This window comes from Rhinopithecus bieti, unplaced genomic scaffold (genome assembly GCF_001698545.2).
Source record: "Rhinopithecus bieti isolate Rb0 unplaced genomic scaffold, ASM169854v2 scaffold_84002, whole genome shotgun sequence".
NCBI lineage: Eukaryota > Metazoa > Chordata > Mammalia > Primates > Cercopithecidae > Rhinopithecus > Rhinopithecus bieti.
In genome coordinates, this window is record NW_016841755.1 from 331,413 (window position 1) to 353,982 (window position 22,570).

The following is a 22,570-nucleotide window of genomic DNA, read 5'->3' on the forward strand; positions in this document are numbered from 1 at the left end:
AAGTTGCTGATGTTTTCAATCAGTGAGGATAAGAAGTCTCTTTCATAGGCCCTGTAGGCTACTTTCTCTTTTCCCTTTTTTTTTTTGAGATGGAGTTTTGCTCTTGTTGCCCTGCTGGAGTGCAATGGTGTGATGTCGGCTCACTATAACCTCAGCCTCCTGGGTTCAAGCAATTCTCCTGCCTCAGCCTCCCAAGCAGCTGGGATTACAGGCATGCACCACCGTGCCCTGCTAATTTTGTATTTTTAGTAGAGACAGGGTTTCCACCATGTTGGTCAGGCTGATCTTGAACTCCTGACCTCAAGTGATCTACCCATCTTGGCCTCCCAAAGTGCTGGGATAACAGGTGTGAGCCACGATGCCCGGCCACTACTTTCTTTTTAAGATCTATTTCAAGTAGAACAATTATTAGAAATCCTTCAACTATAATTTCTGGCCTTTCTTAATTTCCTTGAAAACAGAAACTACATCAGAAGCATACAATACATGGTTACTCAATGAGATGTGACGATGTGAAAGGAGACACTCAAACCTATTTCCCCCGCGCAAGTCCTATGGCCTCCCTGGATCTGAATGAGTAACACATTGAAGGATTCCTCTAAATAATCAGATTCTAAACATTAAAGACAATTATACACCAAACAGGCAAACACAGTGCATACTTTAAAAGCCAGATATATTTTTACAAGATCATGCTTACAATAAGTAAATTACAGATTAAGGAAACATCAAAATAAAGTAGATGAATAAAAGGAACACTCGAAAATGTGAGCGCAGAAAGGACGGTTCTTTTGTTTTGTTTCTAATGTCAGAAGAAAGAGAAAGAGATATATTAAAATCATTGCTTTCAAGTGAAGGTTTCTGTCAGCTGAAGTAGTTAGCAATGGCTTCTTTTCTCCTGTGTCCAAAGCAGGCTTTTCCTGTGCTGGCTTCTGAGGAGGTGTTCAGTCTTCTGCCATGTATAGGCGATACATGAAAGCGACGGCCACCGCAGAGATGGCAGGGATCACCCAGTTGGTCCACCAACTAGAAAGACACAAAAAGCAATGATGCGACATCATGTGCACTGTGGTGAACTCAAAATCTTTGCCTTTTCTAACAGAAAATTACCAGGGCATGTTTTTCTTAACTCTGTAACCAATTTTGCTGAGAAGGCAACCTGGATTTGCTAAAAGTGACATGAGTGTAATGCATGCCCTGCTATATGTAGGGTAGGAATCACTCTGCCCTACTGGCTTTATGAGAAAACTCATGCCCCACTTGGCCGGGAGCGGTGGCTCATGCCTGTAATCCCAGCACTTTGGGAGGCCAAGGAGGACAGATCACTTGAGGTCAGGAGTTCGGGACTAGCCTGGCCAACATGGTAAAACCCTCTACCAAACAATATAAAAATTAGCTGGGTGTGGTGGCAGTAGCTAATTTGTAATCTCAGCTACTGGGGAGGAGGCTGGGGCAGGAGAATCGCTTGAACCTGGGAGGCAGAGGTTGCAGTGAGCCGAGATGACCCCATTGCATTCCAGCCTGGGCTATAGAGCGAGACTCTGTCTCAAAAACAAACTAACAAAAATAAACCAACAAAAATAAACAAACCAAAAAATGAATGCCCCACCAGCTGTAAAGTTGAAGAGTATGGGCCCTGTGATTATTAAGGCTGCCATTAACATCACAGCTTTAAGCTTAGGTTTGGAAAATTGAATCTTTGCAACCTGTGCTGAAGTGGATTTAAAGGGTTAAGAAACGGAATGGCCAAACTACTTCGTGTGTGGTCCACAGGTCTATATTCACGCCCCCACCAAAAAAACGCCTAATTTACAGTCCTGATGCATAGAAGTTCGATCTGTAAATTTTACAGATTACAAATCAAATCAGAGACAAAGGAGGGATGAGCTATAATTTCTAACTGAATCTTTAAATTAGATTTGAATCTTTAGATTTCGATCTTTGACTTGATTTCTTAGAAAATGGAAATTAATGTGTAGGCTTCAGAAACAGACTAGGTCTACATATGTGTTTCATAGGGATTGTAAGTACAACCGTTTCATAAGGATTACAAGTGTCACTTTCATAAGAATTACAAGCATAACTTTTGTCTTAGTGGGGTTTGGTGGGGTTTTTCAATTTCACTTTAGAAAGAAACTGGCTTGTTAATGAAGAGTAGGGTGAAATACTGCCTGAGGGCAGGGAATATTTCAAAACACCAACAGACTGAGGCAGTTAAATTTGACAGGATGAAATACAAATGTGTGGTTTTGAGCTTGGGTCCAAAAAAGTGGCTATTGCGGAAGTCAATATGGTAGAGCTGCCATAAATGTGAATATGCACTTGGACTCTCATAAACAAATCTGGTGCCTAGAACAATTGAGTCATGCTACACGCAGATTACCAGCTTCAACTTTAAAGCTAACAAAAATGACAAAGGAAAACTGACCCGTGCTTAGGGAAATGTAATCACTAGAGTTTAAGAAACAGACATGGATTGAAAGGAAGCAAATGGAATGTCTGCCTGGATGAGCCAGGGAGGTGCTGTGGGACTGGCCGCCTAAGATGCTGCCCTGGGGGAAAAGGAAATGCAATTGTTCTGTTTGTTCCTTGGGGTGGATGCAGCCAGCCAGTGAGATCACGTGGTGAGATCACGTGGCTGTGGATGGTGTTCACTGTCCCCTGCCTGAAAGCTTGGGGCTGAGCGCTCTGAACAGTCTGGCCTTCAGTGGAAAATTGCAGAGACAGCACAGTGTCAGGCCCAGGAACCCAGCAGGTGGGGGACGCACCTTATCCAACCTGGACCCATGAGCCTTCCCATCCACCACTGCTTTAAAAGAAAGCTCCCACATACCTGGAACTAGAATCAACAGTAGTGATAAGAGTTTCCTGAAACACGAGAGGAAAAAGTAAAGTAAGTTCAAGGGAATGCTGAACTTATTCCATTGACTCAAATCCTGTCTGAAAATAAGAACACAATATTTTATGAAATGCATTCTTCAGAAGATGTCAAAAAGGAAAATTATAAACTTTTCACTAAAATGCCTCACTTTGTTTTTTTCCAGAATAAAACATTTTAATCATCATCTATATTTACTTAAGGACATAACCTCAATAATTTAAAAACATTCAAAATCAGTATGCTACATAAAATATCTTGCACACGCTAGGCATCTAAATACTTTAATGCAGAAACTGAAAAGAGACATTCATGTTCACATACACCTAATCCCATGTCACCTTTAGAAAAAGCAGTTTAATTCTTCAAAAGCATGAACAACACAATGTTCAATAAAAAAAATCAGTTATTTTATTCAAATCTGACGGATGTAAAAAAAGTGTACCTATATTACATTAAATACATGTGAACCAAAAAGAACGGCCATTTTAAATTCTACACTCTAGGCCAACTTTTCCGGGGTGCTGCTTTAATTCTCACCAGACGGTACCAGCAAGACACCAAACCAGCCTCACAGGACTGCTCTGCTGGCGTCACACTTGTCACCAGCTGGTCACTGTCAGCCTAACAGCAAATCCCCAAATAAGAAAGCCCTGTTTTTATCCTCCAGGGCTTTCTGGGAGCCGCTCCTTTGAACGGCTAGCACTAAAGTGAATGGATAATGATCCTTTTCTCCACACAGCGGAAAAGCTAAGGTCTAGTGAAATATAAACTTTTTGGGGCTTGAGAATGGGTTAAGAAGCATTCTTTTGATGTTCCACACCAATATAAGCATTAGTGCCTCAAACAGAAGTTGCCATAAATAAGACAGCTTCAGATCTGCAGTTTCCCAAAGCACAGATAAAAAAGCATTAGCAAAACAATCAGCGGCCTGCAGTAAGGCAAAGCATCACTCTGCAAAGCACGTTAGAGAAACGCCCGTGAAAAGACAGACGCCTTTCAGGGAAACGCAAGCAAAGCAGTTATGAGACCCACCAACCTTGAAACATTGCCTTTAAGGTTCCTGACACAGTAGGGGGAAAAAAAGGTAAGTCATTTAAAAAAAAAAATTGCAAATGTATTATCTATTCCAGCAATTTTAAAATCTTAGCATCTATAAAACGTATTCATAACTACGGCAAGAGGATTTTCCAAATTTTGTATATATGAATAAAATTAACAAAGCTTACTAGAAATAATCAAAATATACAAAAATGTTAGTTAGCTATTAGAGGACACAATCAGTTCTGAAACAAAAGAATCACTGAAGGTAAAATATGATTGTCAAACTAGAAAGTTAAGCTTCAAACAACCAATGAAGGCAAACACAAACATCCATGGCATTGTTAAAATGAGCACAGGCATTTCACCAACTGCTGACAACTCTGGAACCTCCCACCTGCCCTCCTGCTGCCTTCGTGGTTACCATGGGTGAGCGCTAAGGTTAAAACACTACTCTCGCACCAGCAACACCAGCAACAGCCACGAATTCTAAAGAGGGGAACCTGAAATAATCCTATCATCTTTTGATTGTTGATTATCTTCTTGGCTCTGTAGCCCAGGATGCTTGACAGTTAGAGGAAGTTTGAATTACCACTTCGCACTTTGATGAAAAAGTAATTGGTCTTTAGTGGTCAATGTTCTGAGGGCCTCACTTGGGTTTAGGGATGTGACTATCAAAGTATGTCAGCAATGAACAAGGAGAAAGACGATGGTTTTTATGATTGGCTCTGCCACCTGTTCACTCCATGACTTTGAGGGTTCAACTTCAGTAAAAAGAGGTTAACAATCAAATCAGTGTGTCAAATCTGGGTGTGGCAGCGCATGCCTGTAATCCCAGCACTTTGGGAGGCCGAGACTGGTGGGTTGCTTGAGTCCAGCAGTTCAACACCAGTCTGGGCAACATGGCGAAACCCAAATACAAAAATTAGCTGGGCACTGTGCTGTGTCTATGGTCCAGCTACTCGGGAGGCTGAGGTGGGAGGATTGCTTGACCCCGGGAGGTGGATGTTGCAGTGAGTCGAGATCCATGCCACTGCATTCCAGCCTGGGCAACAGAGTGAGATCCCGTCTCAAAAAAATAAAACAAGTATGTCATGGATAATGACTTATGAAAGTCATGTGAATCCGTGTAAATTATAAGCTCCATAAATTATGAAAAGCATGCAAAGCCCAACAAGCTTTTGTGCATCACAGTCATCTCATTTATAAGTTCATCTAACATAACCCACTCTTTAGTTGGAAGCCTCTCTCTTCAGATACTGACAGAGTGATGTCTAACACGGCAAGCCCAGAACCTAGAGAAGAAGCTTAAGGGACTGCAACTGACCAGCCTGAGATGGGTGCTGGATGGTTCTGGAGCATGTCTGTGAGTCGGGTGCTTAACACTTCCCAACTGCAATGTACTCACCTCCCTTGGCAGGTCTAACATGGAGATACTGTGAGGACCAAACAATTTCTATCAGAATGCTTTAAAAACTATAACCAAGAAAGGGTATTGCTACGACTAATATTCTCTATGTAAGCAAATGTGATAGAAACATTTATGTTCGATTAAAATGCATGCTTTCTAAGTCTACAAACATCTTAATCTGGTAACTTAACATGATGCTTTCCTTAGGGCAAGTTCAAGCTAATAATCTTTACTGCATTTTATTTCACTATTCAACTAGATATTTTAAGCAGACAACATTTCAAAAATTCAGACCACAGTGTACATTCTTCAACCTCTCGGAGATAGGTGGATGGGTTATACAGACACATGACAAAAGAAATACCTAAGGACACTCTTTACTTCTGCTAAACCAAAAGCACAAGAAAGATAAATCCAGAAAAGTGCTCATGTATTTCCTTTCGTTTCATCTGCTTATGGCCTCTCAAAAAGGCCAGCAAGCTCTTGTCCCACATTCTTCCAGTTCTGCTCTCACTGAAGCAAAGTCACAATAAAGAAGAGTTGTTTAAAAAAAAATACTCAGAAGTTAGTTAATCCGTAAAAATCTCTGAAGAGATTAAAACGTCTACTTTAGGCTGGGTGTCATGGCTCACACCTGTAATCCCAGCACTTTGGGAGGCTGAAGTGGGTGAATGCCTGAGGTCAGGAGTTCAAGACCAGCCTGGCCAACATGGTGAAACCCCATCTCTACTAAAAATATAAAAAATTAGCTAGGCATGGTGGCAGGCATCTATAATTCCAGCTACTTGGAAGGCTGAGGCAGGAGAATTGCTTGAACCCAGCAGGTGGAGGTTGCAGTGAGCCGAGATCACGCCATTGCACTCCAGCCTGGGTGACAAGAGCAAAACTCCGTCTCAAAAATAAGCAAGCAGCCGGGCGCAGTGGCTCACACCTGTAATCCCAGCACTTTGGGAGGCCGAGGCGGGTGGATCACCTGAGGTTGGGAGTTCAAGACCAGCCGAACCAACATGGAGAAACCCGTCTCTACTAAAAATACAAAAATTAGCCAGGCATGGTGGTGCATGCCTGTAATCCCAGCTACTCGAGAGGCTGAGGCAGGAGAATCGCTTGAACCCAGGAGGCGGAGGTTGCGGTGAGCTGAGATCACACCATTGCACTCCAGCCTGGGCGAAAAGAGTGAAACTCTGTCTCAAAACAAAAAACAAAAAACAAAAAACAAAAAACAAACAAACAAAAAAAACAAGCAAGCAAGCAAACAAACAAAAATCTACTTTAAAAAGTTAGTGTGATTCTCAAACTTCAGTGAGACCTTCCACACCTAACAAGCTGATCAAATATCAACTGCTAATGCTGGAATGAAGTAAACCACGTCTTAACACACAAAGGGCTGTCACTCAGTGTTGTCAGGAGAGCTTTCTTTGATGCTAAAAGCTAAAGCCCCGGAATTTACCCCATAAACTTGCTCTGTTCCCAAAATATTCTCAGTATCAAAGTAATGGCCACTTTAAAATAGAAAATAAGAACAATAAATAGTAACGGGCAACTAATTCAACAGTATAGGTTGTAATACATGTGTTCTAAAAGCAAATAAAGAAGGAAAGGCTTTGTCCTTCAAACTGAAAGCAGTAATGGCGGGAGACATGGGTATAGTCTTACACCTACAAGTGTTTTCTGCTTGTAATCTTTATGGTTAGGGAAGCGGCTGGCCCTGCGGCCATCTAAGTTCATCTAATGAATCTTAAACCTTTGTTTTGCTATAGCTAAATGACTTATACCAAAATGATTACCATGCTGAATGCATGATAAAAAAATATACATTCTTCCCTTAAAAGACTTCAGAGCAAAAGGAAAAACTTCATGCATCACAGAATTTCAGCTGTCCAAAAAGTAGCCTCAAAAAAGGTGCTAACGTCAAATAAACTCACAGCAAGGGTTCTGAGCAATTGTCACAGAGGCCATTCAAATTCTGAAGTCAATTTTTTATCTTCTGGAAGTACTCATATCATTAACATTGAACTTGAGTCTTTCTTGAATAAGGAGAGAATATACAAATAAAATTGCTTTGTACTAAACAGCATTACACAAGACTTTTATTGTACTATCAGGGATGTTGAGGTAAATGTGGCCTTTAAGCTTATATTATTGGATTAACTGCTTTGATCCTTTTGTAGATTAAAGACGATGTCTTGGCAGCAACAACTCAAAAAATCAGCCCACCAGTTCTTGACACAAGCTCAGTGGGGTCTTGTTGTTGCACTTTCTCTAATAAAACCAAAAATTTACACTAAAACAAAAAATTATACTTTCTTTTTTGTCGTGTGTTTTAAGCAAAACTTTCCCCCGTAGTCCTTTAATTAGACACTAGAAACTACTTTGCCTACTTGTACTTTTCAGGAACTTAGGCTGTGCTCTTCCATTGTCACCCTACATTTATCTTCAAATATCAGTGAGACGGTCAGTTGAAAGAGAAAGGCTAGTGAATCATATCATAAAACTAGTATTGCCAGAGTTATTTTCCTTTCCCAAGGAAAAGTAAGTCAAAAGGGTACTATTTAATTTCATTAAATTCACCTGACAAATATTTATGACCACCTACTATGTCCAAGAGACTTACAGATGAAGAAGACATGAGATGTACCCTTAAAGATTTAAGTAATAAAACCACTGTCCATCCAGATTTTAAGTTCTCTGAAAATAAGGCTTGTGTCAAATCTGTGAGATCACAAGCACAGTGCTACTACAAAACGTAGCTCTTCAAAGGGTATATATTGATAATTATGACGAAGAAAGTAGTTTAAGTATTGACAGCCTTAAAAAAATTACACACAAGCCATCCTAACAAATCATACTGACAGGTTTCCATAAATAAAAAATATTTGCTGAGCCAGTAGGTTACATATTCATTTATCTAGAAAGACCTGTGCTGGCCTCAGTCAGGTAAATAAAACACCTCTGCCTTCAGTTTGACAAGTATTAAATACAATGAGAACATCCAGAGACATTAGAGATGGTCACACTCACCGGAGGCTTGTTTAACTTTGCTCTGTCATCCTGCAAGGAAAAAATAAGGCATATGATGGAATTTAAAAATCTACAAAAGTACCACTTCCAAAATGTTGACTTTGAGATTTTTTTTTAATTACAACTCAGTAATTACCATTTCAGATTCAACATTTAGCTATTAAACACAAAGTTTGATCCATCTGATTTAACAGCAAAAATTAGTAGCAGATTAAGTGCCAAGAGATATTTTCTATCTAGAGTTCCGAAGTTTAGAACGGCAGCCATGACAGTCCTCTGCACATGTTGATGTGCACACACCTTTATTAGACTCAGATTGTGATATGTAATTTAGGAGCAGCTGAAGACTAATTCTTCCCTTCTGTACTCTCAAATTCCATTTGAGATTGTGCATGTGTCTCTTATGTGTGTGACCTCTTCAGTTAAGCCCTGCCATCTCCCAGGTTTAGAGTCATAAACTATTTCAACTTCAGGCTGAAGTTGTCAAAAAGACAGTGTGTTTAAAGGCTGGCCAGGGGAAGCCCAGGGGCAGATGAAGTAGAAATGCCACAGTCAGAGCCTGAAACCTAACCCACAGTTGGAAACAAGGATGCGATCAGGCACGTGTAAGGGCAGGCCTCCCTGCTGACCTCAAAACAACTTAGCCTTTGTGAAGTATGGGATGAAAATATAGGGGCAAATAAACTTGTCAGATAAATGAAGTTTCCTCCCTCAAAGTACATCTCCCCTACCACCAAAAACAAAATCAAACGAACCTCCCCACTCAATGAAGCTGTTCTCAAATGGATTTCCTACTTTCGAGCCTTCTACAAAGAACCTAATGTAACCTTTCCTTCATTCACAGTCATTACAGGAAGCATCAGTGGTATATGATAAGGCTTTTCCTATATTTCTAAGAGTTTCTCAGTTTGCTCACTTGGAATGAGGCTATTTGCCTTTCCATTTTTTTCTAAGAGAGCAGAACTGGCTCCTAGCAGGCCTCTGTCCCCTTCTGGTGGGCTGCTCACCATGCACAAGTGGGAAGGCAGGACGGAGCCAGGCACTCCCAGAGGTGGACAGGGCAGCTGTGTGTGCGGCCCTGGGATCCACTCCAGATGCTCAGAGCGCTTGGAGACTTCTTTCCAAGTTTTCAGCGATTTTCCTGACAACTTAGGTTGATAGACTAGTGACATTTAACATGGTCATTTACAACTGCCACAGAAGGGTCTAAAATCATAACACAGCCCAACATGCCTGATCCCATCCTTGTTCATAGAAAAGCCAAATTAGGGCCAGGCGCGGTGACTCACACCTGTAATCCCAGCACTTTGGGAGGCCGAGGTGGGTGGATTACCTGAGGTCAGGAGTTCGAGCCCAACTTGGCCAATATAGTGAAACCCTGTCTCTATTAAAAATACAAAAAAATTGGCCAGGCACAGTGGCAGGAGCCTGTAATCCCAGCTACTTGGGAGGCTGAGGCAGGAGAATTGCCTGGACCCGGGAGGTGGAGGTTGCAGTGAGCTGAGATTGCACCATTGCACTCCAGCCTGAGCAACAGAGCGAGACTCTATCTCAAAAAAAAAAAGAAAGAAAGAAAGAAAGAAAAGCCAAATTAAGCCAGTGTTTTCCAAAAGTTGGTCAACGGACTGGTCCAGAGCTGACATCCTCGAAGGTCTGGGGTACAGTAAGCGGAATACGGACAATGCACTAGTTCTACAGAAGGCAGAGCTTATTCATTCATTTCACATAGCTCTGTTTTTATATTTTTTTAATCATTTTTTAGAACTAAAATATCCTTGGTCTGATGAAAGTAGAAGTGGGATTCTTAATAAAAATATTGCGGTCAGAAAAGGAAAGAAAGCAATGCTGGGTTGATTCTCCCACCCTGTAAAAGGTGCCGTCCCACGGAACTTCTAGGACTGAGCAGCACTCCACTCCCCGGGCATGGCTGTGGGGTGCGGCATGCTGACTAAAACGAAGTGCCAGTAAAAAATGCAACCAGGCTGGGCACAGGGGCTCATGCCTGTAATCCCGGCACTTTGAGAGGCTGAGATGGGCAGATGGCTTGAGCCCAGGAGTTTGAGACCAGCCTGGGCAACACAGTGAAACCCCATCTCTACAAAAAATATGAAATTTATCAGGTGTGGTGGTGTGTGCCTGTAGTCCCAGCTACCAAGAGGCTGAGGCAGGAGGACGGCTTGAGCCCAGGAGGTTGAGGCTGCAGTGAGCCATGATCGTGCCACTGCACTCCCGCCTGGGTGACAGAGTAAGACCTGTCTCAAAAAAAAAAAAAAAAAGCAACAGTGAAATGCAAAGACATTTTGGTCAATTTATTTGCGACAAAATGGTGTCCTAAAATCAGGAGTTGTTTTGCTTTACTCCTTTTGAAATGTGTATACCTGCAAGCTTACAGACTTGGGTAAGGTCATCTGATAGCCTTAAATACATATAAGAAAAGGCCCCCAAAATGTACTTACCGGATGGAGCTCCCCAATGATGTATGTTTTGGACAGTTCCCTGGCATCTGTAGAGTGCCCGACATCCTCAAAGTTCTCAGTCGCGTCACCTCCAGCTTGTTCCCTTAAGACTTCTTCCCCACCAGGATGCTGTTCAAAGGAGAGGGAGAACAAATTTTTTTTCAGGTAAATGAATTAAGAGAAAATGGCCAGAATTTATTTAACCAAACAGGTGACTGCTTCAGAAGACACAGATGACAACAGGAGACTGTAACTTGTACATAAACATGGATTAAAACAACACAGGCCTTTATATTCAATTTCCATCATGTAAGTACAATAAGCCTAGGCAGCAGCATTGCCTGGGCCCAAGTTCAAGGCCAGCCTGGGCAACACTGTGAAACCCTGTACTAGAAAATACAATTTAAAATAATTAGCCGGGCATGGTGGCACACCCCTGCAGTCCCAGCTACATGAGAGGCCGAGGTGGGAGGATGGCATAAGCTCAAGGGGCTGAGGCTTCAGTGAACAGTGACTGCACCTCTGTACTCCAGCCTGGGTAACAGACGGTCAAAAAGATAGAAGTAAAAAAAAAAATGTAAAAACAACCTTTTCCGGCCGGGCACAGTAGCTCACGCCTGTAATCCCAGGCAGATCACTTGAGTTCAGGAGTTTGAGACCAACCTGACCAACATGGCGAAACCCTGTCTACCAAAAAATACAAAAATTAGCCAGCCGTGGTGGCGGGCACCTGTAGTCCCAGCTATTCAGGAGGCTGAGTCTTAAGAATCCCTTGAATCCAGGAGGCAGAGGTTGCAGTGAGCTGAGATTGCGCCACTGCATTCCAGCCTAGCTGACAATGCGAGACTGTCTCAAAAAAAAAAAAAAAAAAAAAAAAAAAAAAAAAAAAAAAAAAAAGAGAGAAAGAAGGAAAGAAAGAACCTTTCACCAATACCATATGTTGCTTTCCCATGTCATTCGTACAGCTTAGAAAAAGCATGAGGCTCGTGTCCTTCATCCTTTGGTAATGTCTGTTTTGTTTTTCCATAAGGCTCTCAAAATTGCTCTTATTCTCTACCCAATCTATTTTTTCTTGACTCCTGCACCTGAGACTGACTACTCTGACTTCTTAGTCTAAGTGTGGCCTCAAGAGCTGGCATGCCTGAGATGGCGATTCACAAGAGGCACGTGTGTGTCACTTCCCTCTGGAAAGCACCCTGCGTGCCCGTGCCAGCAATGCACAGACAGCACAGCCTGTCAGACAGATAAGTCTCTGCCTCTGCAGAACTCACTTTCTGGTAGGAAAAAAGAAAAAAACAAGTAACTTGCTGAAGACGCTCTCACCAGATCACAGTGCTGCCAGGACACAGTGGAGGCACGGAGGCAGGGGCTTGACTCCGCACTGGGGAGAGGCGGGAAGAGCGTCTTGTGGAATAAAGGAGTTTTAATGCTTTCAGCTGCTTTAATTAGTGAACCAAGATGGTCATGATGCAGGGAGGGAAATTTTTTCTCCAAGATGATTGACAAGTGGGGCTTAGTCACAGGACAGAGGTAAGGAGGTCTAGAGATTCTCGGGCAAGGGAAGCAGCTCTCAGAGTAATAAAAAAGGAAGTGGAGCTTGGGCAAGGCATCCTAAATATGTACTTTTGTAGAAAGAAAAAGAAAAACCTTCTTTAACTGAGCTTGAATGTTATCTTAGATTCATCCTGACCTTGGGCAAGTCACCTGCAAGTGTCCAACAACTGGACAAAAACCAGTCTCCCTTGCAGAGTTGACTGTGGTCAGTCCTTAATTTCTCTCAGTAATGAAGACATCAGGGCACATAACATTGTAGGAAGGTGGATCATTGTTCTGTTTTGAAACCGTTTCTCTTCCTACTTTGTCTAAACATACCTAGTGCTAAGGAAAGCCACTCTTTTGTTTTTTCTTTTTATAACGTTTATCCATCTATGCTGCAGAAAAATTGGGAAGTACAAAGAAGAACATTAAAATCACCTATCATCTTGCCTCCAGAGAGCTGGACATACACTCACACATATGTGTATATAATGTTTGATAGAAACTGTGATCATTATCCTGTGCATTGTTTTAGAAACTAAAAAGGAGGTAATACATGATACGGAGGCAGGGGTGCCTACTGGTTACCACTCACTCTGTGAACTTGGGAAAATCCATATACAGTTTTTGAGGATGAAATGTATTAATATATGTATCTGGCACATCATTCATGCTCAATAACTATTACCCAGCATTTTTATTAAACACTTTCCAGTGTCACTACGTTAGTCTGTTTTGTACTAACGTAGTACCTGAGACTGGATCATTTACAAAGAAATACCTGAGACTGGATCATTTACAAAAAAAAAGAGGTTACTTTGGCCCTTAGTTCTGCAGCCTGCATGAGCATGGCACCATCATCTGCTCAGCCTCTGGTGAGGCCTCGGGAAGCTTTTACGCACAGTGGAAGGCACGGAGGAGCTCACGCATCTCATGGCGAGAGAGGAGGTGGTCCCAGGCTCTTTCAAACAACCAACTCTGCCTGAACTAACAAAGTGAGAAGTCACTCACTACTGCGAGGACGGCACAAAGCCATTCATAAGGGATCTGTCCCCATGACCCAAACATTCCTGCTCGGCCACCTCCAATCCTGGAGGCCACATTTCAACAGAGGTTTGGAGGGAACATGTACAAACCATGTCAGTCACTAAGTATTCTTCCTCAATGGGACTCTGACATGGCTACATGCTGTTACATTGTATAGGCATTCCCCCAATTTATTAAAATGTCTTCTACTGGGGCCATTTAGATGATTAAAAGTCCACCTTAAACAGGCATGGGAATGCATGCCAGACAGAATGGCTACCTCAAAGCCAACCTCAAGCTTCTGGATTCCTCTCCAAGGCTGCGGCAATAAAAACATGGTTTTGTTGATTCTGGAAAAGTCTGCCTAAGGTTGGGCACTTCCACTCACCTACTGAGTAGAGAGAAGCCACATGGTGAGATACAAAATGACGCAGGCGGCACCCACAGCTATGTAAACTCACAGACTGCCGTTACTCGCATGGGGACTGCTTAACCCAGGAGCTGCCATAACTTTTGATTCCTGTTAAGGATACGTCAGTGGAGACAAATCTCCCAGAGTCAATCACTGTTTGCCAGGGACAGCCAATGTTCAGAGGACGACTTCAAGTGAGGTTAAAAGCATGGACTTGGCCGTTTGTAAAGAATCGCAGACTTAGACAAGTTTTTAGATACAGAATTCTGATCTTTAAAGCGCTAAAATGGAGAAAATAAACATTCGATTTCATGGGGTAATTTGACAGTCTTAATCTGAAACAGAATTACAACAGGGTAACTCCTCACCTTAATTTTTGACCAAGAACAGGAACAAGGGATAAGTATGTATGAATCTACCTATCAACCTCTGGTTTTTACCTTGCCTAAACCATTTGTGGGGCAATTTTCTAACAAAAAAAAAAAAAAAAGAGAGAGAGAGAGAAAAAGAGAAACATCTTGGATTATATTCGTTTCTCTGGTAACACATGTAAAATTTTAAAGATTTAAAAAACTAAGAAAAAAGCATAGCTTAGAATAAACGAACTGACACTAAAATATTTTCACTCTATCCTAAAGGTCTATCTTAATAATTAGTAGGAAAATCAAATCCTAAAAATTGATATTTTGGAAAAAATAACTCATCTTGATAATACAGTAAAAGATGAGGGTGGCTTTTTGAAATATCTAATATTTTCCTTGAAATATATGTATTATGGAGAGACACTTTGCCAAGTAAACTGAATCTAAATCATGTTTTGAAACTTGTCAATCCTGTCAAAGTCTTCTCACTCTTGTTAGCAAATATATGCAGCAATTTTAATATGCACACATCACTTTTTGTGGGGGGACGGAATCTCGCTCTGTCACCCAGGCTGGAGTGCAGTGGTGCGATTTCAGCTCACTGCAACCTCCGCCTCCCAGGTTCAAGCGATTCTTCTCTCTCAGTCTCCGGAGTAGCTGGGACTACAGGCGCCCACCACCACGCCTGGCTGCTTTTTGTATTTTTAGTAGAGATGGGATTTCACCAGATTGGTCAGGCTGGTCTTGAACTCCTGACCTCAGGTGATCCACCTGCCTCAGCCTCACAAAGTGTTGGGATTACAGGTGTGAGCCACACATTTGGAGACTAAAGAAAATGCTCTTCTTTGTCTGTCAGCATTCTGAAGAGACAACGAGAAACTGGGAATGCTGCTGGTTATGCCATCTTGGTTATGCCCAGAGATCCATGTGCGGCAGCGGTATATGTCCTAACCTTTAGGCAGGTTATAGCCCTTGGCGGTGGCCTGAAGAAAAGGCAAGGTAGAAAGTGGTAGAATAACAGGTAAGTAAAATTATCTGATGATTATCTAAAAGATTTAAGAAGACCACCAAAATGTGTGGTTACACATAGGTAAGATTAGAGGTAACAAAAGAGGTGAAATTCTCCCAAAGAACCTGAGCCTAATGGAAGCTGTGCTCCCACTTCGGTGAAGCGGGTAGCAGAAATCCGTCCTCCATAACGCACTCCTTGCTAAGCCTCTACTCATGCGACCATGCGTGGGAAGTGACCAGCTGCAGAACCCGGGAAGAGGATGTCGCGGGACAGTAAGGAGGAACCAGAAGTGGGGATGGGCACGGAGATGCAAAGCTGTTTCCACGTGAGCTGCCCCCAACAGTCTTCCGTCTTTCTAGAGGAAGATTTCCATTTGTTTTTGTTATTATGCACTTGAGTTAATTCACCCAACAAACACGTATAAGGTCTCCATGTGGCAGCCACAGTTGGAGCCAAGATAGCAATGGCTCCCGCCTCAGGGAGTTCACAGCCGGAGGGATGAAACAGAAGTAACTATAGGAGTAACTGCCACGATGCCACTGCAAGTGAGAGGAAGTGTCCTGAGATGAACGAGTTTAGTGCCATGAAGAATATGACAGAGGAATGTCACCCACACAAAAGGGTCAGGACAGGCCCTGCTGAGCTGTACCACAAGGCAGGAGTGGCAGTCAACAGGGGCCAAGGGGTGTCCGGGGAAGGTGTAGCAGGGGTGGGGAACGGCGAGTTCAGGGTCTGGAAGGGAAGGACTCATAGGATCCCAGGGTAGGAGAAAAGGCCAGGCCGTGTGCTGCTTTGTGCCAGGCTGTGTGCTGCTTTTGGGCCTCTCAAAGGATTCTGATCTTTGTCCTGTGAGCAATGAGATGCCATGGTAAGGATCTAAGTTGAGGAGGTAACGCAATCAGATTTAATTTTAAAATATAACCCAGGCTTCAGAGTGGACAGCAGACAAAAGGGCAAGGGAGGGTGAGGGAAGGCTGTTCTCTGCAGCCATGTCAGAGGGTAGGGTGTAGGGTGGGGGCAGCTGCAGGTGCCAGGGTGTGCACAGTGTGAGGCAGAGTGGACGAGAGGGCTTCCGGACAGTAAGGATGGCGGGGGAGACAGGAAGCGCCACTGGAGCCAATGTTTGGTTTGCATAACTGAATGGAAGATGGGGCCAAATGCTGAGAACAGGTGTCAGGGAGAGAGATCACGTTTAAGGCTAAACCGGTTACTGGAACTCACTCATCATGCCCACATATCTTGTGGCTCCTAATGTCTCCCACATGCTTTTGTGAAATCTCCACTTTGTAAGTTACCCAAATATACCTTGTTCTCGACAGCATATGAGAATCCCCAGATACAACCCAGGGAATACCAATAACTGGAAATGGCTTTTGCTTTTTGCATCTATAATTTAAAGGTTAGCTATGGGAAAATAAACAGGAAATACACTTTAAAAGATTGAAGGTCGACACAGTCTAAATTCAGAAGACATTAACTGCCACACCCCTACCCAATACAATACTAAAGGACTTTCAGGAAGACACAGCACACCCCTGCATTGTAAACAGCAATGTCAGCTCCCAGCTCCTGTTGCTCCATGGCTTTAGACAGCTCACATATAAAAGTTCGCAGCAGAATCTTGCACAGCGGTTCTCTCGTCCTTGAACTGCCCTCTTTATTTGCCTTCCAGGGGAACAGGCTCTGCTTGTATTCTTCCAACCTTCTCAGCCACCACAGTCTCCTGATGTCTACGTGTCTAAACGCAGGAGCACCCTGGGGCTCAGTCCCTGGCCCTCACCCCTCCTCCATCTGCGTTGGCTTTCCTAATGATCTTATCAAGTCTCCCCACTTAGAGTATCATCTGTCAGCCAAGGAAAGCAGTGGAAGAGCCCCAGGTCCCTCCCACATGCAGAAGCTACTCAGCACTTCCACTCCACAGCTAACGCACACCCCAGCACAACAGGACCAAATGGCATGTCTCACTTTCTCCCCAAAACACACTCTTTCCGGTCTTTCATTCACAGGAAATGCTGCCGCCACACACCCAGATGCTGCAGCCAAAAGCCTAGGAGTCAAGCTTTATTCCTCTTTCTTTCTTCATCTACTCCATCAGCCAATCCAGTTGGCAATCTTCAAAACGGACTGAGAATCTAACCACCTCTCACCACTTCCCCTGCCACCACCCAGAACAACAGCAATTGTCACCGAGCTGGTCTCCCACCCTCCTAGCATCAGTTCCCCTGAGACTGCCATGCCATGAAGACTTTTAGAAGCTGATCATGGTACCTTGGGAAAGCATCATGCTGCGGTAGTCTAGAGGGGGGCAGTAATGGTGGTGCAGAGATAGAAGGTAAAGTAGAGGAGTTTCAGAGATGAAACAGATGCTTCCAGTGATGTTCTAACGGTAACAGGTTCCCACTGCTGTTCCCACAAACATGTTCCCACAAACATCCAGTATTTGCCATGTCCTACAAGGCCCTTGCTCATGGGCATGGCCACATAGCCTCTGGCAGGCCCTCCAGCTGGCCACCCTTGGTCCCCATCTCAGAACCCAACATCTGCCTTCTGCTTGGGATGCTGGTCTCCTAGACCTTTACAAGATTTCATCCATCACCTCACTTATGCTCTGCTCAAATGTCAACACCTCAGAGCCCTCCCCTGATTTCCCCATCTAAAGCAGCCTGCCTGGGTGTGGTGGCTCACGCCGGTAATCCCAACACTTTGGGAGACCAATGTGGGAGGACTGCTTGAGGCAAGAAGTTCAACGTTGCAGTGAGCTATGACTGCATCATTGCACCCCAGCCTAGGCAACAGAGCAAGACCCCATTATTCACGAAGTTAAAAAATTAATTAAAGCAGCCTGCCTGTGTCCCTACACTATTACCTTTATCCTTTACTGCTGTATTTCCCTCTCAGTATTTGTCACTACCTACAATTATTGTCAGCCCTCATATCCACGGGTTCCTTACCCGTAGATTCAACCAACCATGAATGGAAAATATCCAGGAAAAAAAACTGCTTCCGTACTGAACATGAACAGGCTTCTTTTCTTGTCAATACTTTCTAAACCATACAGTCTAATAACTGTTTATCTAACATTTACATTACATTAGGTATTATAAGTAATCTAGATTTAAAATATTCAGGAGGATGCCTCTAGGTTATATGCAAATACTACATCATTCTATATCAGGAACTTGAGCACCCTCGGGGTTTGGTATTGAGGGAGGTCCCAGAGCTCCTCCCTGGAGCATACCTAGTGACAGCGACATTTCATATCAATTTGTTTCTAAGATTCATGGATCTGTCTTGTTCATCACTGTTTCTCTAACTCTTAGTTCAATACCCATAAGTATTCATTGGATAAATAAATGAGATAAGCACGGATCATTCTTACACACTGGTTTTGTAATTATTATATATAACCAGTTCAGTGGCTGATGGGAACTTTCCCTCTCATTCCAACTCCTCCTTTCATAGCACTCTACTTTTTCTGAGCTCTAACAGTTCTTCCCATTCAAATCATATGATTTCATACTTAACTGCTGTCTGATTCAGTTCATCAAAACATTTTACTGTCTACTTTGTGCAAGGCATTGTGTGGGACAGAAAAATGTACATGAAACATCAACGTGATCCAAGCTTGAAGAAGCATGCAGTTCATCTGGGGATAAAGAAATAGCACAGAAGAGACTTCTGGCCTTCCCTGACACAGCTTCATAGTTCTGACTGTCTACAGATGACCCAATGGGACCTAAACTCATAGTAGCTGAAATATCACTGAAGTGTGGATTTGGGTGACTTTCCCTGAAGGCAGGAATGAATGAGCCCCATAGCTACCACGGGTACCTCTCTGACTCTCCAGCCCTCATCCCACAGTGCAGTTTGATGATTCTCACCTTCTAATTTTTAAAAATGTTCCCCAGATTTATCAAGGTATATTTAAGAAATAAAAATTAAAATTGTATATATGTAATGTATACAGTGTAAGGCTTTGATACACATATGCATTGTGAAATGATTCAATCAAGCTAATCACCATACCCACCACCTCATGTACTTTCCGTGTGTGTGTGTGTGTGTGTGTGTGTGTGTGTGGTGAGATCACTTAAGATTTTCCCAACAATCTTCAAGTACACAATACATTAACTGTAGTTACCTTGTGTGCAAACTATCTCCAGAACAACAGTTTGCCACAAACTGAACTACTCTGGCAGAATACGCTGCTATCAACTGACTCATGCAAGGGGAGGCCAATATAAAAGTTGAAGATGGCCAAGGACCAAATGAGTCTCCGATGACTCTGTGGCAGGTTTTAGGATCAAGCCTGACCTGTTTCACCATCTTGCCAACCCTAAGGCATAAAGAGGTATAGAAAGTAAAAAGTTTCCTCTTCAAAGCTCCCCTTCTTGTTAAAGAATAAATCCTAAGTGTTAGAAATAATAGATTCTTTTAAAGACTAACTTTCTTCAAGCCTCCTTGCTTTGTGCTAGTAACTCTTTGTTAAGCCCTATCCTATGTAATTGTTGGACATGCTCACGGACACATTCCAGCTCACAGCCTAGGCCCCTTTCTCATTTGGAATTGTTATTGCTTCCTTAAACCTTTCCTAAGCAACTTCTTTGTTCTTCTTTGCACTTACCTATTTAGGAAAGTTTTAGGCTATTAGCAAACTGGGTATCAGTTTAAGAGTGTGAGGTCCTGCTCCAGCCAAGGGATGCAGGACATAGCAGTTAAGGACGAACCAAATGTGTAAGGGATAAATATGTCTGCTTTTCCTTTGTTCAGGTGTGCTCTCGCCATTGTTCCATCTGCCATTGAGCACCCTTTCTGCAGAAAGTAAAGACTGTTTTGCTGAGAGATCTTTTGTCTCCATGCTGACATTTCCTTACAATACCAATTACCTATTTCTAACAATTTTGGTATTTCTAACAAGAGGTGAAGTGAAGAAGTTCCTGTCTGGATAATGACAAGGCAAAGAAGGCTTGCACAGCAGCGTTTCTTTTATTTGCATTAATTTAATATAAATTAAGAGTTTTATGGTGGCCAGGCACAGTGCCTCATGCCTGTAATCCCAGTACTTTGGGAGGCTGAGGTGGGTGGATCACCTGAGGTCAGGAGTTCAAGACCAGACTGGCCAACATGGTGAAACCCTGTCTCTACTAAAAATACAAAAATATTAGACAGGTGTAGTGGTGGGCGCTTGTAATCTCAGCTACTTGGGAGGATGAGGCAGGAGAATTGCTTGAACCCAGGAGGCAGAGGTTGCAGTGAGCTGAGATCATGCCACTGCACTCCAGCCTGGGTGACAAAAGTGAGACTCCATCTCAAAAACAAAACAAAACAAAACAAAAAAAAAAAGAGTTTTATGACTTTAGTCCTTGTTTTACTCTCACTAAAATCTGGTGTCTTAACCTTTTCAGTTATACTTCATGTAATGTGAGAAACACAGTTGTAATTGTACTTGTAAAGCTGAGGATTTATCAAGGTCAAGGGTCCACCAAATACGTATGCACAAAAATGAAAGGAATGCAAATATGGCAGAAAATGAAGTGCTAGCTGATGGTATCAATAACTTCAAGGAAAGCCTAGGTCATCTCAGCTAGAAGGACAGTCAAGGGAAGAAGCCCCTGTGTGCTGAGTGACCGACTGGAGGGTAAGGTCACCCCTCTGCCCAACACCAGTCATCCCAACGAACGGCACTTCCTGCACCTCTGCGCTATTCAAGGATCTAAGAGGTACAGCCTTGGTTTCCTAAGAAATAAAAGAGTTTAAAAAGGAAGAAAATACTGTTTTACAAACTTGGTAAATTATTCTTCACTGGGCATCAAATATCCATAATGAATTAAGCACTATTTACAGTCCTTTGGACAATGCTAACACACAGAAACAAGCTTTTCATTTCATCCTTAATTAATAGCACCAAGCCAGTATTTTCAGATAGACACTGCTGAGTGACCAGCTGTAAAAAAGCAACACACTTAAGGCTGATGGGCAACATACAGCTCATCACCTACGAGGCCGGCCTAGCCATGGCCCTTGCCATGCCTCTTTCTAAATATACTCTAAGCAGTAAGGATTTGCTCTAAACTGAAAGACGCTCAATGCAGGTGGGATTCACCTGCTCCTGGGATTCTTCCTGCAGGAGAGATGCCAAGGCTATCAGGACCAGGTCTACACTCACAGTTCCCCCAGGGATCACAGGGCTTCCTTCCTTCATACCTACATTGTAAGAACCTCGCTGGGAAGACACGTGGCCTGTTTAATGCCATGTTGCTCAGTGGTTTCCACCAAGGTCACACAAAAAAGAAGCTGACCCAAACCTTCCGGGCAATATTGGCAGGCCCCATGGATGGCACACCCAGGACTGTTCACATGGCACAGCCAGTCCCTAGAAGGCCTTCTTCATTTGCATGCCGTTCTCCAGTTCTCAAATGCTCCCCACTTCAGTAATAAGTAACAGTGAGAGAGCGCACACATGGCTGCTTCCACATGAAAATAAGGAGTCCAATTTCCCATACAAGAAAACATGAGTATCAGAGTAAAATAGCAGAAGGTGATTTATAATAGCACAATAGTGCAAATATGTCACAAGTCAGCTGTAAAGTAAGTACAATCAATAAAGACATGATCTTGAGATAACTTCGTATGTTAAGAGGCCAAGAATGAGAAAATATACACAAGTGATGCTTCCACTTCTTTTTAGAATGAGTCCAAAGAGAAATGCTAAATAAATGTATTATTAGAGATTCCACAGTATAAAGGAGTTTTAAAACTGCAAGAAAATTATATTTTCTACTTAAGAGTGTACACTAAAAGCGGATCTATAAAAACTGGCAAGATAAAATAAATCTGATGCGACGATACAGATGATTTCAATAAACAATAAATTCTTAGTGTGAAGGCAATAATCTTAAGGAGAAAGAAAATGCTGTGGGTAAAATCAGTCACTCTAGGTTTGAATGTGCAGTCTGTAACTGTTACTTATTCAGAAACTGGTCACTGGGTGAAAACGATTACCAGGCCTATTCTTCATTCCTGTTGTTTCTAGGGCCATTTTATAGTTCCTTACTCTACCCAGAAAGTAAAAATGGGTATAAACTATATTTTTGGAATTATCTTTGCCAGCTATATTCCTCAAATAACTAGGTCAAACGAGATTGTCTTAAGCTTGATACAGAATAATAGTTTTGTTTAATGTTGCCCTTAACTCCTAAAATTGCTACATTTTAGTGGCCTTGGAGAAACAAGTTATAAAATCTCAAAGTCAAAGGTTTAACAGTCTGGCTCACTTGACAGCAGATAAGGGAAACTACGGAGGGCCTCTGGCTGCAGCTGCCAGCTGCTCTTCCTCAGTCCAATCCTTATCCCACTTTTGTCCCTTGCGTATACTGCTGCTGGGATCTCAACCTCAAATATTGTTTTCACCATTT

At 42.6% G+C, this 22,570-nt stretch overlaps 1 protein-coding gene across 1 annotated transcript in view; it reads right to left on the minus strand.

Moving 5' to 3' along the window:
- Positions 1 to 659: 659 nt before the first annotated feature.
- Positions 660 to 22,570, minus strand: part of CYB5A (cytochrome b5 type A) — a 39,036-nt gene continuing 17,125 nt past the window's right edge. Inside the window, exons 2-5 of the mRNA XM_017866128.1 lie at positions 10,808 to 10,936; positions 8,352 to 8,381; positions 2,834 to 2,868; positions 660 to 1,026 (exon numbers count right to left, since the gene is read on the minus strand). Of these exons, the coding sequence (XP_017721617.1) occupies positions 945 to 1,026; positions 2,834 to 2,868; positions 8,352 to 8,381; positions 10,808 to 10,936 (276 nt within the window). The 3' untranslated portion in view covers positions 660 to 944. The remainder of the gene's footprint in view (positions 1,027 to 2,833; positions 2,869 to 8,351; positions 8,382 to 10,807; positions 10,937 to 22,570) is intronic.